At 39.2% G+C, this 16,363-nt stretch overlaps 1 protein-coding gene across 5 annotated transcripts in view; it reads right to left on the bottom strand.

The window, feature by feature from the left end:
• LOC116301685 (uncharacterized) overlaps positions 1-16,363 on the bottom strand; it is a 25,095-nt gene continuing 8,732 nt past the window's right edge. For 2 of the 5 annotated variants that reach the window (XM_089030298.1, XM_089030299.1), the window contains 26 exons: positions 16,273-16,336; positions 11,788-11,914; positions 11,557-11,706; positions 11,117-11,181; positions 10,570-10,680; positions 10,305-10,385; positions 9,959-10,027; positions 9,189-9,416; positions 8,369-8,568; positions 7,837-8,108; positions 7,285-7,517; positions 7,117-7,149; positions 6,913-7,036; positions 6,614-6,678; positions 6,411-6,497; positions 6,271-6,327; positions 5,741-5,964; positions 5,348-5,441; positions 5,100-5,153; positions 4,778-4,847; positions 4,490-4,532; positions 4,113-4,169; positions 3,334-3,402; positions 2,855-2,903; positions 2,568-2,691; positions 1-2,375 (listed from right to left, as the gene is read on the bottom strand). In XM_089030298.1, coding sequence (XP_088886424.1) covers positions 925-2,375; positions 2,568-2,691; positions 2,855-2,903; positions 3,334-3,402; positions 4,113-4,169; positions 4,490-4,532; positions 4,778-4,847; positions 5,100-5,153; positions 5,348-5,441; positions 5,741-5,964; positions 6,271-6,327; positions 6,411-6,497; positions 6,614-6,678; positions 6,913-7,036; positions 7,117-7,149; positions 7,285-7,517; positions 7,837-8,108; positions 8,369-8,568; positions 9,189-9,416; positions 9,959-10,027; positions 10,305-10,385; positions 10,570-10,680; positions 11,117-11,181; positions 11,557-11,706; positions 11,788-11,914; positions 16,273-16,336 — 4,201 coding nt within the window. In that variant the 3' untranslated portion in view covers positions 1-924. Of the gene's footprint in view, positions 2,376-2,567; positions 2,692-2,854; positions 2,904-3,333; positions 3,403-4,112; positions 4,170-4,489; positions 4,533-4,777; positions 4,848-5,099; positions 5,154-5,347; positions 5,442-5,740; positions 5,965-6,270; positions 6,328-6,410; positions 6,498-6,613; positions 6,679-6,912; positions 7,037-7,116; positions 7,150-7,284; positions 7,518-7,836; positions 8,109-8,368; positions 8,569-9,188; positions 9,417-9,958; positions 10,028-10,304; positions 10,386-10,569; positions 10,681-11,116; positions 11,182-11,556; positions 11,707-11,787; positions 11,915-13,205; positions 13,389-16,272; positions 16,337-16,363 lie in introns of those variants that run through there. The other 3 variants (XM_031710776.2, XM_089030301.1, XM_089030300.1) reach the window with 3 other exon arrangements.

The raw sequence follows: 16,363 nt of genomic DNA, 5'->3' as shown, positions 1-16,363 counted from the left end.
TTTAAGAGTTTATTTTAATACAATCTGTCAGCATTTTTCTAATATATACTATGAGTACAGTGAGGTGTTTATGGATTGAAAATGAGTAGTACAAATTAAGTGTCAGGACCAGCCTACATTTGAATCTAAAAACGATTGAAAATTTTACACGAAATTTTAAAAATTATTCTTTATAAAAAATCTGTATAAAAGGCTAAGATATTTATCTTATGATTTTCTTGCTAATGCTGATTTTTTGTTATCTAAAATATTTGTACAATACCAATTTTATGATCCAAACATAGCGTAGGGTGTGTTTTAAGTAACAATGCATATAAGAACGATAGCACTCAACGGCATGGAATGTAGAAAGGTGATAATTGTAGTATTGTTTAAACCAATCTTCTTATTGGTCGAAACACGAAAAATGGAGAAGTATATTTTTTGTGATATTTAACTACTAACAAACTCCCTTTTAGTGATAAATCTTCTGTACTTCAATACGACAGAAATTCTATGTGGGGAAAATGACAAATTTGAGGCTTTTTCTTTCTATTGTTTTTGGGTGTTGTGATTGGTTGAAAACCTCAAACTCAAAAGTAAACCTCTTAAGAAGCGACTTTTAGTTCATATTTTTTCACAAACATCTCTCCATAGGTTGATACATCCCCAGTAGAAAATCTCAAAATTCTGATGTGGGGCAAGCGATATGCCGCAGAACAATAGAAAGCGCTATCGTTCTTATTAGGAGCATTACTTAAATGTCTTATTCTCAGTCCCTCTCGGCCAGTTGGGATATTTCTCATGAGATTATTCGTGATTTTTTTCATTAATACAAAGTTCATTATTTATAAGTATGTCTTATTTAAATCTTATTTGGTCAATCATAATTTTAAAATTGAGAAATTATATTCAAATCAATCATATACATTATAAGATTATTTTCTAAACGAATTGGGGTTCTCGGTCTTCTTTCGTTGACTCATCGGGAAATTGCAGTCGAGGAGAACGTCGGGATTCTTTCGGAGATGTTCGTAAAGGGTATGAGTTTGTCGATGTTAGGTGCATTTTCTTACGGTCTTGTTCTTGGGGTTTTTCGGTCTGTAAGTCTGTATTTTCAAACGGAATATCAACTTTTCGACTCTTAAAGGCCGTTGGCTCCTTTGGTTTGTGAGTTTCTGTTTTTTCAAAAGCGTAGCTCTCGAGAGAAGAAACGGTTTTCTGTTCTCGAGATCTCCTAGATGTTCCTTTTTCATTGTTTTCAAATATTTGTTTTCGAGAGGAGATATTAATGTTTGCCAAGGGAGGTGACGGAGTTTTTCGAGCGCCGTCAGCTCTCTCTGGAGATTCGTATTGCTTGAGACGATCTTTTACCGACACGCGAGTAGGCTGGTTTCGTGTCTTTTCTACAGCTTTTCCATCAGCATCAACTGCCTTATATAGCCGTTTTCTTGCCACAGGTTGTGAGCTCTTCGGCGCAGCGTCTATCTCATCTTTGTTTTCAAAGCTTTTTTCAGAAACAGCTGTTTCTTGCTCCTGTGGTGCCGAAGCCGAGAAGGCTGGAATTGATTCTAACTCTTGACTTAAATCATCTTGCATCTCAATGGAAGGTGGTTGATATTCTAATATATTGTTCTCAGTATTCGGTTCGATTATCTCGTCCTGTTCTGTCATATACCATTCTTTCTCATCATTCGTTTCTTTTTCATTTTCCTGGAGCTCCTTATCTTCCAGGGGGGTGTCAGGAATGGGCGTTTCCTTGACAACACCTGACGATTGCTCCTCTTCTTTAATGGAGGTTTGGCTACCTGTCACTATCCTATCAGCATTCGCAATCAAAGGATCATAAACCACGTGCATTTCACGCAGAGCATCTGAGATTCCCGGACGTTTTTTGGTCCCTGAGGTTGGTTCAGCTGGCTGCTTGTTCGAATCTTTTGATTCAGATGTTTTAGAGCTAACGGCAAAGAAATTAAGTCGTGACATCATCCCAGGAAGATCAGAATTTCTTTTCAATAGCCCAAGATTGCTTGGTCGAGGACGATTGGAGTTTGGGACAGATATATCATCGACAGATTTCGTAAGCACCGTGTCAGTTTGAGAACTCATAAAGTTTTCCAACTTTTCTCGTTTGGTTGGTTCTGCCTCGGAGAGGTCTGGAAGTAGTTTATCATCTTGAGTGTCAGACCCAAAACTGGCAGACATCGAGTAGGCGGAGGAGTCTATTGATATCAATGACATCTCAGAAGTCGAGTTTGGAATGAAGTCACGTGATTCGCCTTGATTGACAGGAGATTCCTCCATCTGGCTGTCAACGTTCGATGTAAAACCATCTCGTCCCAGGCTTCCCCTTAAACTGTTTAACTCGTCGTCCGGTGTACGAGAGCCACTGGTACCTGATAAATTAAATAATAATAATCAATGATGTTCGCCATGTTGGATGACAGCACGCGGCAGTTACAGCTTGTCCTCCAGAAAAAATGTGATATACAAATGGGATTTGTGAAAGAGTATCAAGGAATTTAGCCCCATTTTGCCATCCAACCAAGATCACGTGATCAAATGCCAAGAGGAAACGAAATCCTTACCTTGAGTGCTATCGTCATAGCTGTCATCAACGTCTTTATCATCCTCTTCGTCTTGGTCTTCCTGTTCCGCAGTGGTACCCGGAAGTAAGAACTCAGGTAATGCATACTGTTGAGCTCTTTCGTTCTGAAAGAAAAAAACGTTTAAATAACGTCTTCATGTTAGTTCTCGAGCGAGTTTCTCGAGCAGAGTTTGTGAAGAGTGGGAAATCATGCGCAGAGTATTTGAGAGAGGCTTTTGTACGGTATCCCGTAACAATAAAAATTGGCTTTTTTGTCTTTTGACTCACCTCAGGTCTTTCATTTGGCCTTGAAAGTAAATCAAAGTATTCATTTCTCCTGTAAAGAATAAACGAATCAAGTGAGATCAATTTCGATGAATGTCAAGACCAAAAAAAATTAAGGTACATAAGTTTCTAAACTTTCCGGCATACTTGTAAAGTATGGCACCTTCAAATGGTATTCCATGCAGTAATGCTATTGGATGCTGGCGTGCACTCCTTGCTATTTGATTGGTTCAAAGACAAAAACCCTCTGAGTGTTGCGCATGCGCATTATACAAGCGCCTATTTTACTCGCAATCTCTTACCCAGAGCCTGCGTTTCTTCTGGCTTGCGGCAAAGAACGAGGAAAGGAATTAAGAAATTTCTTTCCCTCGTCCTTCGCCGCAGACTAGAAGAGATGCAGGCTCGTCGGCGAGATTGTTTTACTCGATAACACAGGGGTACCGCAGGCAAAAATACACCTTAATGTGATATACGTTACTTACGGGGACGATGCTGGAGGAGAGGTAACGTAGGCAGATCGTGGAACTGGAGTGATTTGAGAACCAAGTTTGCTGTGACACAAGAGAGAACAATACAAAATAAATAAAGGATGAAAACGAAAAGAAAGAAACAATGTTGGTGACATGAAGCCCGAGAAAAACGGCCACCATACCATTTCTTCTTTAGTTTCCATGGAAACCAAAAACGATAGTAAATCATTACCATAGCAACCACTGAGCCCGGCTTAGTTTATGTCAGTTTAGTGTAAGTCGAGTTAGATTGTTTAGTGTTGGTCAGTAGTATTAAGTTCTTTTTGAACTTTTATAGATTAGCGATTACTTACTTCCTACTGGCCTTCATTACGGGATCAACTGGTTTAACTGGTTCTTCTGGTTCAACCGGTAGAACCAGATTTTCACGTTGGGTTAGGTTATAATGACGAGGGGCATAAAAGCTGAACATGATACAATGATACATGAACAAGACGCATAAAAATATCAATGCTACTAATACTAATGCTGCATGCAATTAGTAATGTGACTCGGTAAGAATGAAGAAATGATTTAGATGCCTGGACAACGACTCGATATTTTAGAATTCTAACTTTTCCTCAAAGGTAATGAATTTAGACACCTGGAGCACCTTCTCAATACTCCATCACTCTCACTCTTCTGGTTCCTCTATGTTCTAGTTTAGCCGATTGGAGTTAGAATCCTCATAATGATCGAGGAAAACGTCCAAGATGAAAACGTAGGTCATCGGTCGTGAATAATATACTTACGCAGGCGAACTAGATTTACGTAAGCGTTTAGAAGAAACAGGAATGTTGAGTAGTGAGCTGTTTAAATGAAAAATGACCAGTGATTCATGAAAATGACGAGCAGTTGTGATTATTAATTATCATTTTCATCATTTTGAATGGATTAATGTTGGCCATATATAGTACAATGGTGGTATATATGTCTGTGTACCAACCAACCACAGATGCAAACCACAGCTAGCCCAAGAGTGAGGATTTCGATCGCGGTCATGATAAATATAAAGGGGCATTATGTGAATGATCATAAACGCATGCGCAGCTGTTTCCCTTTCAAACGAGACTAAGCTTCATTTTTCAATAGGAACAATATGCATATGCTTCAGTTATGTATTTTTTACCTTCTATCGTCTGTGGTCACCTGGGTCGTTGGAATCTTTATATCTGGAACGGTAATATACAACAAATATATTATCAGTTATAATCACAACTAGAGTAGAATTCGTATATGTTAAAAGTAAAGGAACAAGAGACCAATCACAGAGCGTGAAATTCCTGGTTATCCAACTCCCAACGCTCGGACACGACACGGTCAAGACATGAAGACTGTTTTTCACAGCATCACGTAATCTTCAATATCCATATGGTTATTGTTGGAGTGAGTGGATTGTCTGTTGGGTCTTACATACCTTTAGGTCTTGTACTGCAGACATTTCCCACCTCGTTTCCATTCTTGTCTCGCTCAACTGATGAAAACTCCTGAAGTAAAGCAGCAATACTTTATAGTGAAATGCCATTTATCAAAACCCTTCGTATTTTTTTTTTCAAATGTCAATGGAGTTTTTATCTATACGTCAATCTTAAAAGGGCCGGAGCGTGGCTTCTGTAAATGACCACCTGTGCGGCGAAACAGAGTGATCGTGTAGCATACCGAAATATTACGACAACCATCCCCACCCCTCCCCAGCACAATCTTTTTGTGTCCGAGTTTTTATCACGTGGTGTACTCACCTCTACTGGTGTTTCTTGTGATGCAGGGTCATCTTCTCCAGGCTCGTCAAATACCTTAACAAACACAAGAAATACTGATTCAGTATACTAAACATTTACACAAGGTTTGATCGTTAAAATCATAAAATCAAAGAGGAATACAACCACTGGAAAAGTAGACAAAATTACCCCAATCCCCCCTCCCACGTACTAAGTAAAACAATGATAATCCCCCTCCCCCCACACCCACAGTAAAAGTCCGTACAAACCTCTGGGTTCTTTATGAGAAGTTCCACAGTTTTCGTTTGGTGTTGCATATCGACTAACGCTGGCATACTAACAGAATCCGAGTTGGCTGACTCCCTAAAAAGAGAGTAGATTTAGCCTTAGACGTTCATAGATGTTTTGCGTCGTACGAGTTCCTCGAGCATTAGTTCCAGCAAAATTCGTTGTTTGACAAGGAACCGGAGAGAGACCAGCTGGGGGAGCTTTAGCTTTAGAACTTTTAAAATCTCAACCCCCTCCCCCACACAAACACTTTTGGTCTTATACATGCTGGTCTATCATAGTTTCAAATCTAGACTCCACCCTAATATCGAGAGAGCCCCTAGATCAATGATAAAGACAACATAATAAACAAATCATTCTCCTTAATGTCTTACCGGGGTCGTAGAAGCGTCGGGCCGAACACGATTCCCAGGTTACTCGCCGACATCTGATTGTCCTTATCGTTGTCCGCCACAAGTTTCAAATGATTAATAATCCTGGCTGCTGTCTTGAAGTTTGCTTTTGGAAGCTTGACAACAACTTCACGGAGTTTGCGCGAGATGTCTTCACTTTGGAGACTACCGCTTTCATCCTGTGATGCATTCTGGGATGCAAACGTCTAGTGTTCATTTAATTTATTGGCTCCTGATTGAACGCGCGCCCGCGATACACCCTGCTGACCTATGAGCCCGCGATAAGGCTAATGCACAAAATACTTTATTCCAAAATGTGCTGTCAAACGTATGGCGGATTGTTAACATTGAAATAAACAAATCATTTATCCGAAATTGCCTCGCACTTATGGCGGCCCGCGATACTTCTGTCAGCAATCATCACATTTTGGAATCAAACTGCTGCAAACTAATAAAGCTCTATAAAAAAGCGATTGGACCCCCTGTGCTAAATGAAAAAAACCTTGACTTACCTGTGCGATTTTGATGAATTCTGGGTAAAGTTTGAAGGTCAGTAAAGGCTCTGGTAACTAGTAAAGAAAAAGATAAGACAATCAGACCATCGGTTATCGGTTTTCACTTTTTGTGCTATTGTGTTCCCTGTGTTTTATACCTGTCTGAGATATAACTTGAGTACTGCGGCGATCACGTGGGGTTGAAAGTCTTGAAGGTCTACATTTCCATTGCTGTTTTCAAAAATCTGCAAATAGAAGGCCGCTGATTAGCATAGCTAAGGTGGTGAGTCTGGGTCTGTGATTGCGCGCTTGGATCAAAGAACAAGGGCGTTCAGATTCCAAAGTGTTGCTACGTTTTTACCTGACAAACTTTTTCGACTTTAGATTTCACTCCACATACTCTGTAGATTCCCTTGTACTGCAGCCCTGAAGATCATAAGTTCGACATGTAAGTTGAGGGGTGTATATTGTAAATACAGAATGTAGTGTTGTAGTGCGTGTGGTGCGAGCCTCAAAGGATAAGCCCGTATGGGGCGTGATGGTTTAGCGCTAGGAAAAGCGCGTTATAAATAATAAAGTTATTATGGTTGTAAAATATATAAATGTGACAATTTATTGCGTGACAGTGATGACGTGCGTGACAATGTTTGCGTGACGTACCTCTATCGTTGATTTCGTCTACACAATGAGAAACGATGTAGGGTACATACTCGCCATGTTTTAAGGTGGCGCGTAAATGAGAGTCGAAATCAACACCAAATGTTGTCATGCGTCGACCAACATTCTGCAATCAAAGATGTGTAATGATTAATTACCAAAAATAAACAAGATATCAGGAAAATAATGTAACAAAAATCAACTTACATAGTTAGAGCCGCGACTCCCTGGACCGTTGAGCTGAAACACAGTACAAAACGTATTGCGTTACAATTCATTGTCACGTTTTTGGTTGGGTAAAAGTTGACAAATTTCACCCGTAGGGGAGGGCAATGAAAAATATTGTCTTCAGTGGGGAGGGTTGAGTTTATTCACCTTTTTATCACAACGATTCTTGACTCTTGCTAAGCATTTCCGATGACACGTGAGCCCGCAGTCCGCGCACTCAGCGCCGTTAAAGTACACATAGCTGTCACAGTCACGACACCTGGAAGGTGCTCGAAGCTTCTTAAACTTGTGAGTCTGCGCTGCTGCTGACATGCGGCAGTTCTGGAATGGACCCGTTCCGCTACGACCTGTAGCTTTAGGCTTGCGAGGTGCACGGGTTTCTGTTAGTATAAAAAAAGTTATTATAGATTACCTTTTCATGGAAGCCGTCAGTATTGAAGATAAATTATAGCACTACCATGATAACAGTTTTTTCAAAAAACCTATACTAGGTAGCCTAGCCTTTTCAACTCAAGGCCAGGGCCCTATCCAAAATGGCGGCTACTATTTTAGATAGATGCTTTTATTTCGACAGGGTTGATCCTTTCAGTAAATGTACAATAATTCACGGTTATCAACAGGAGCTCTAATATTTACTTGATGGATTTATGGAAAGGCAATTGAAAAAAGAGGTTAGTTGAACCAGAAAAAAATCCATACCTTTTCCACTGAACGAATCGTCTGATGAATCTTCATCCAAAGCTCGATGAGGACGGTTGTTATGTCTTGAAGCTACGGGGCTCCCCTCTGGCGTAACAGGGGCAGATTTACTTCCGGTGCTCTCAACATCACTCAAGTTCTCATGTAGGTTATTTCCCCAGGCTTTTAAGGGCGGGTGTGAGTTATTGAGGCTTAGGTTTCGACGGCTTGAGAATGGTGAGTTTGGTCGATTTTCTGAGCTGCTTCGAGTGTTGAGGTTTAGTCTGTCCGAACTTTGGAAGAAAAAGGCAAAATAAATCAGTAATATAGTTAAAATATCAGCAAGTAATATGGTGTGAAAAGCAATAAAACGTTTTGCGCATGCTCATACAAAATGGCGGGAAATTTTGTGGTCGCAGAACCTGCATTTCTCTTAGTCAGCATGCACACAAAGTTATGCCCATACAAGTTAGCGTAAAGATTTTTATCTCAAGTAGTTAAGATAGAGAAAAGAGAGACATAAAACTTCTGCGAAAAGTTCATGCTTACTGACCTTCCACTGCTGCTTGGCTGAAAAGGTTCAAAGCCAAACACTCTCTCCACTGTGGGCTGGGAACTAGTAAGCTGGTCATAAACGAAGTCTGAGAACTGACTGCCGGGTTCGTACGCTCGACTACTTTCTTCTAGACACTGGAAACGGATGGGCGAAGGAGTGGATTGAAGGTTCATCATATGAAAGAAATTACACGTTACCTAAAGATGAAATAATAATGATCCATAATCATTAGTATCATACAGGATAATCATACAAGAATATCATACAAGAATACTTAAAAGGTCCGCTTTAAGGTCATTGATGACGTCATCAGAACCTAAATTACGTCATTAGGACAATAGTGTGTAGATTCATCATGTGATTACGATACACGAGTTACATGTTACCTAAAGATTAAATAAGGATCCCTTATCAGAGTTACAATACATGATGATGTAAACAAGATCACTTAACATGAGACATCAGTTTAAAAATCGAATCTTCACCACTAATGACGTCATCAGGATATAGATGACGTCATCAGATCCAACCACACTGAATGTCACCTCAAAGGAAGGCAGAGGACGACAGACTCCAGTATTCCTACAACTGGAAACTATCTAGGATTTATTTGGTTTTGTGCATTTAATACATTCAGAAGATTCTTATTTCTCTGAAAAGGTTGTGATGGTGGCGTAGCGTGACCGTGACCATGATCGTTCGTCCAAGCGTTCTCATATTGTATCAGCATTGACCTGACGCATCGCGCGAACTGGTTATTTCAACCGACGTCTTCAGTTAGATCTCGATATTTCCGTACTGTGATAACATTACTCACCGCTTTCATGGTTTGGTCGCATTGGTAAATCAGCTGACGCAGTTCAACCAACACGTGATTTTTAGTCTTCATCAGTTCACGTTGTCTGACGTTCGCTTCCCCGACGCACTGTTTGTACCACTCCTCTGCATCGTCAGCTTTTCGCAAGTCCTCTTGTTTCTTTTTTTGTATGCGAGTGAATGACGCAGACAGTTCCTGGCCATCTTTGGAGTCTGAAAGCGACTTGAACTACAAAACACAAGTGTCAAGTGTCATTAGACTATCATTAGACTTGCTTATAGACCAATTAGCGGCGCATTCGCGACATACCGACTGTTTTTAAAGACCACAGACCCACTCACACTCTTAGCCTTGTTCATAAGTAAGTCATTCACAGATAACATCATAAGTCCGTGGAATTTCAAAACATTGGCATTATTCAAGTCGTACACTATATACATTTGACTTTCGCAAATGATTTGCTCTTAAACGAGGCTAAACCTGTACAAACGAGTCAAGCTATAAAACACAGTCATATTCAGAAGAGACTATTCTCTCAAATAAATAAATCACTTTTATTGAAGTGTCTAGTCGTTCTAGCGCTTACGCACTAATTGGGGACAATTTTCGCTCACACGCACTACCACTTCTTTCAATATTCTATGCACACAACGCTCAACTCACACGTTGATTTTTACGCGGAGGGAGGAAACCAAGGGCCAGTTATAGCTGAAGAGATTTTCAAGTTCAATGAATAAAACTGTCGAGGGAGGGGGTAGGAACTTCATTACCTTTTCGATTTCTTGCTGTTTAATGAAATAAGATTGCTTTGCCTTCTCTAGTTTGCCAATGGCCTCGTTCTGAAAAATTATGATGCATAAGTCAAGATTTAGCTCACGCAAAAAGGGAAAAAATCCCGAAGTCGGTTTGGTCATCCCATTTTGATATTTTCTACATGTCAATTTGCAAATACTCTTTCCCTTTTCGCTGTTGGAGGATAGAAAGATGATGAGATTATTGTGCGTGAACGGGAAGCGACGGGAGGCGTATTGCTCACTGACTAACGCATTTTTATTTAGCTTCTTTCTTCTTAAGTTTTTTTTCTTTGAATATTGAAAAATAAAAAACGTTTCTTACCAGTTTCTTGTAAGCTTTTGTCCAGCTTTCCTTTAGTTCCTTTCTTTTTCTTTCATGGTACGTTCTTCTTGTCTGCAAAGGCTGCAAAATTGAAAATAAACTTAATAATCTTTTTTTCCTTGACGGTTTTTTCCGAATTTTCAATCTTTGTTTGAAATTTTTTTGATTGAGACCTCAAAAGATTTACTTAATGTCATCGTCAGATTACAGATTCTACAGTCTTTAGTCTTTCACGCACTAAGTCACAACTTTTTCCTCAACCTACCTCAAGAAACTTAGAGGTCAAAAGTGCGTTGTAAGTCTTGGTGCAATTCTCCGCGTACTCGATGTCTTGATCCAGTGACGTCACGTAGATGGACTGGAATGGTAGATACCGCTGTACAAAAGAGAGATCGTAACATGACGCATAAATCCTTTCTCGTTCAAAATTGCGCCAGCGCTTGACTTGATTTGGATATCGGGATATAAATCTCCAAGTTGAATTTCTAATGTTCCACTTCATAGTAAGGGAATTAATGGGAAATACGCATGTCTGCACCATGCCTTGCCGTGCCGTGCCGTGCCTTGGCTCGTTGGCTCGCTGGCTAGTCGCGTCTAAGGAATCGCTAATTGCAGAAACTGCGTCCGCTGTAACGTTGCGAGGCGTACGTTTTCATTTCCACTTGGTAAACCTACTTTACAAAGGTACATTTCCACAACTTCCTTATTGCGCTTTACAACCACGATAAGTGGAAGACTCTTCAGGGTACGTATGTACATGATACTGAGGCCCCTCAGGTTGCCGCGCAGATCAAAGATAGAGTTTTCCTTACTTCCTCAGTGATTGCTGTCCTGGTTGCTTGGGCCAACTTTGAAAGTTTGTTCGTAAACTCTTGCTCTACATCAAACGAACAACAGAAATTAAATGTCAAAAGCTTAAATCTGCTGTTACCACAATCTGTCGCTACGTGCTGTTCAAGACAACAGTCGCGACATGAAAAAATATCGGGCAACACATTTCCGTCAATCAAGTATATCATTAGAGTAAATGAAGAGTACATGGGGACCGCGGTGAGACGGTATGAGTGTATTCCCGATATCCATGGCGCTACTGCTGTCTCGATCAACTCATGTAGCAATGAAAACAGTGGTCAAAGGTATTCACAGTATCACAAACAAAACCAGAGCGAATTTACTGATAGAGCAAACAGACTGGTCTAATTACCAGTATCTTTCTTCAGTGTGCGCACCGCATGCTATAGTACAGGCTTACCTAGGTGTGCCCTTCTTTCCAGGTACGTCGAGATATCTTTGGCATATTTAGACCAAACTTTGGTTCTTTGTAACGCCAGGTCTACACCGTGCTCGAGTCCAAATAACCTCTTATCCAACTCATTGGCCTTCTGGGCTGATTTATCAACAGCTGTGAAAACGAGAAGGATGGTGTTAGCAATATTCACATAATAAATCCATTATGAGTATATGACCAAAATATCTATCTTACATGGTTCTTTCTTATCTGACACTCGTCTGTCTTCTTTATAGTCTTCATCATCCTCATCTTCAAGATCTTCTTCTTCTTCTTGATACATATCATCGTCTTCGTCATCATCAGCAAAGTCTTCCAGAGACTACAAAGCAAGAAGAGATGAAACAATTGACATTACGGGATTCCTGTGGTATAAACATTTCACCGGTCACGTGATTAAGTCCGCCACTTAATGGCAAAGAGTCTACGACCCCGTGTCTGGTAAGCCGTAATTATGACGGGAAATAAACACGTGACCCAATAATGTCTATCCCTTGTAACGTGAGTGTAATGAATACGAAACTTTCGTAGCCGGTGCTAAAGGACGTAGACGCTGTGGCGGTGATAACTCGATACGTCCTGATTGGTCAGCATAACAATGGAAAGCCATTTGAATGCAACAGCAAGTGTATAGTGAATTTTGTCCTTTATGATGATGACAAAAACGGTGAAATTTAAAGAGAAAATATGACTACATACCTCCCCTCCCCTCCCCTCCCCCAAAAAATGAAAATAATTTTGAAAAACAGCTCCATATGTCAAAATTTGTCAAAATGTATCGGTTGACAGAACAGGAAAGTAAAGCTAAGTCCCGTTGTTTCCAAGAATTCATCCCACCAAAATGACGTCATACAGTGACGTCAGTTTGAAACAAAAACCGAAAAGTTTGTCTAAGTTGACAGCTAAAAGCAGCGTGACCGAAAATCCCGCTAAACCACCAAAAACAGAGCAATGTAAACATGCCAGGTCAGGGTGGGATTAAGATATCTCAATGAATTCTAAACGTAGCGCTTTTAGTAGAGTTATGCGATAATGAGGACCTAAAAATAATATCTTATTATAGCCCCTTATGAGGCTCGAGTTGAGAATGTAAAAATATCCCGAGAATTAGTATTTGAAAAGAAAGAATAAGAATAAAGGATAAAGTCAATAGTTATCAAAACAATGCTAAATAACAGTGGCGATTCTGTTATAATCTCTCACGCTTATCGTGCAGTTTTTATCACAGTAAAGAGACTTAAAAGATTTGTTTTGGCGAAGGTCAGCACCAAAATAATTTTACTAAATGATATTATTTGAATACCAAACTATAAAAAGAATCTTTCTGATCGTCTTTTTTTATAAAAACTCACTCTTTCGATTAATCTCCTTTTCTGAGCTAAATATAAACTAACTTAGAAAGTTTGAAAAGACAATACAACCTCAAACGGTGTATCTGAAAAATGAGTCTTTCTCCATTCGAAAGTGAGAGAAAAAATTCTAAAGAGCGGTTTAAATTTCGTGTAAAATAAGACTATTATTGTTTTCATTTCTCTACAGGAAATAATCAACTTCTTTGAATATAAACAGAAATGAAATATAAACTCTTTAGGAGAGAAAGTACTTTGACTTACATCAAGAGAGAGTTGTCTTCTTGTCATTGGTATGCAAGAGTACTGCAAGAAACAAGTCATCGGTTCTGGCTTATAACGCGTAATATCCTCCAACAACAGAAACATTTGGCCTTATTTTCTTGAAAAACTAAGATAAAATTCGTCAAAGTAACACGATTAAATCGCTACAGCCAACTAGTACATCTGTTGTACAGTGAGACACGCTGTTAAGTGGATAGAAACAAAGTCCAAAATTCATGCGGTTTTCAAAGTGAAACCCTAGACGTGTTTCAGGACAAAAGGCAATAAAGTTGTGATACACAATCTGATTTACCGATGCTGACAGCTCCAAGAATAGAAATGTAAGTTATTACGAAGGGTTTTCCGGTCCTCTCCATTATCATATTCGCTATCCGCCAAACCAACGACACAAATGCAAGTATTCACAAAGTAATTCAGGTTAAGATCAGTTATAACTTTACGGACAGCTACATAAAAGTTAAAATTATCATATACATTTTTTAATATAAAAGTATATCAATAAAACAAGACAGAAAACAAATGTCAAAAGTTGAAATTTTCGAAATCATAAAACTCCTAAAGACGCACTTTTTCGGAGAAATTTTGACAGGAGGAGATTTGAGGAGTGGTCACCGGAAGTGAGTTAGTCAAGCATGAATCATCACCAGTATCACATGCTATACTCAGTTATAAAGCAACCCATTTTCCTTGTTCGTTTGTTCCCGGTTCAAACACGAGAACACAGAATATTCTACACCCATAAAGGGTAGGGTAAAACTAGCAAGTAAGCTGTCTTTCAAAGTCACGAGTCGTTTAATTTCCATTACAAGTTGGAAGAGTTGTATGTTAGTTGACGTATGAAGACATGACTTGTACCGGGAACCAAACACTGACAAACTATTTACCGGAGTTTTTGAACATGTTCTGGTTTCCTTTGCCCATACTTTGCTCTTTAATCACCAGTCAAATCTATAAGTAGATCTTTAAGTAGAACCATGAGTGCCCCCGAAGCTATGGGTGACCCAAAAGTCGTAAACCACACACAAATGGCTACTGGGAAGACACACTTTGCATACGCCAAGCGCGCGTAATGAATGCAAGCAACAACAACAACAAAAGAGAAAACAAATAGACGAACGTCTACCACTGATATTGGCTGATATTTCAACTCCATCCTGCCAGCAGTCTACACACACACACCTCAACTCATCACATATGCATCGCTCATGATGCGTTAGTCATAGAATTCTCCACGGTCTTATTCTTCTTTACACAAGCCGTCCTTTTGTCTCCTAATTAGAAGCTTACGATTAAAATAAGTATTTAGGTTCGTAGTCTCAAGGGTGCATTACAGGAAAACACCACCAAGTAATCCTGGGAGCCTAGGCTCCAACTAGGTGTACAAAATTATCAAAAATCCCTTCTATGGCGCCAAAACCACAATGTTGGCAAGCGAGTTAGATGTACACTACTAGTAATGTGCTACAAGTGATCATCCCTTAAGGGGTAAAGGTGGTGGGTGTGGGAAAGAATAGCTGGTTGGCCGGGGTTTGAGTTTGGGCCAAATACCACGAGAAGGGATTGAGACAGCACGACGACTAATCAAATACTGTACATTGTTTGAGGGTATGACGAGTTGGATGGAAAACATGTACATAGCGGAGGAAAGATGATCTAGCTATTTAGCTAGCCCTTACTTTAAAACCATGGCAAAAGAAAATACAAGAACATAAGGTTTTGCTGACAAAAGACGGAGTTTTGTGCTTCTTTCCACACATTTTGTTGATGTTGTTACTGTTGCTATTGCTGCTGCTTTTACTTTTGTTGCTGTTGTTGCTGGTGTCTTTTTTTGCTTTTGACGTTATTGCTGTTTCAGTTGTTGTTGTTTCTCTTGTTGTTCGGACTTTTTACGAGCATTGGCCGACACATTTCTGTCCATGTGCATTTGCCTGTATAATCTATGCGTGACCAAAATTAACAAATTCTCTACTTTCACATCCCCATAATGCCTTGCGTCTTTGGGGATAACCAATCAAAAAACTGTCCCAAATTGAAAGGTTTCTTAATTGAATTTATACTATACCTGCTTTTATCTGTACAATACTGATTATCAGTTTATTCCAAGTTATTTTTGCGTGTACAGATCATCAAGAGTTTTGGTCTTACAGAAAATGTATTGACTTACAAAGATGTTTAAAATTTACCTCGAACGTCTTCAAGCTTCTATCTTTTTCTGTTTTTTACTTCTTCATTTTATCTTTGGATACCAAACAAGGTATTTTCAACATTGTCTGATCAGCCTTCAGCAAAATAAGTGGGTTTTTACCCTCTGGTTACCCCCCAAAGACGCAAAGTATTATGGGGATGTGAAAGTAGAGAATAAAACGCAAAGGCATCCCAAAAAACGCTATTTATGGTCAAATAGCTTGACTCCGTTGTGTTACAAACATTTATATATACTTTATCTAGTATTAGGTGATTGCGTTACGCTTATATCACTGTACAAAATTGGTCCTCGGCATCTAGCTTTTTAAATCAAACATGCTTAAAAATAGTTAAAAAATACAATGCAATAATGATCTTAATGAATAAATACATAAACATCTTTTGTTTGCATGTGCTTATGAATTACGATCAACAATGCTAAGAAACTATGTGAAATATCCTTTGAATTCATCGATCATCACTTTAAACAGGATGAAAACATACTTGCTGTACGTTCAAATCCAAACGATCCATCCGTTGTATTCTTGTGGTACAACTACCGACGAGGTATTTCACAAAGATAGTCTTAAAAATGTCTGAAGATTTTGATAATTAAAATAAGAAGCAAGGAAACCCATGAGATAAATTCGCATTAAAGTCAATATTAAATTGGAGGCAAATTGTTGAAAATCATAATCGAAACAAGAGGAGTAAATAGTCATCATGTAAACAGTAAATATTTTCAAATGGTAAACATTGAACTATTATAATATACGTATTTTATCATTGGACTAAATATGCGATGAGATTGAATAATATGTGATGAGATTGTAGTGGTTTGGGGAGATTAAGATAACCTTACCCTAGAATGTTCTCTTGATGCCGATATAGGCATGTCTTGATCGCCCATCAGAAAGTCAGACACGCTAAAAACATATATGATTAGTACCAAG

This window comes from Actinia tenebrosa, unplaced genomic scaffold (assembly GCF_029948245.1).
Source record: "Actinia tenebrosa isolate PJP-AT-01 unplaced genomic scaffold, QUT_ActTen_1.0 PGA_scaffold15__27_contigs__length_11533743, whole genome shotgun sequence".
Lineage (NCBI taxonomy): Eukaryota > Metazoa > Cnidaria > Anthozoa > Actiniaria > Actiniidae > Actinia > Actinia tenebrosa.
The sequence above is the reverse complement of the archived record's forward strand: the minus strand, read 5'-3'. Positions and strand labels throughout refer to the sequence as shown.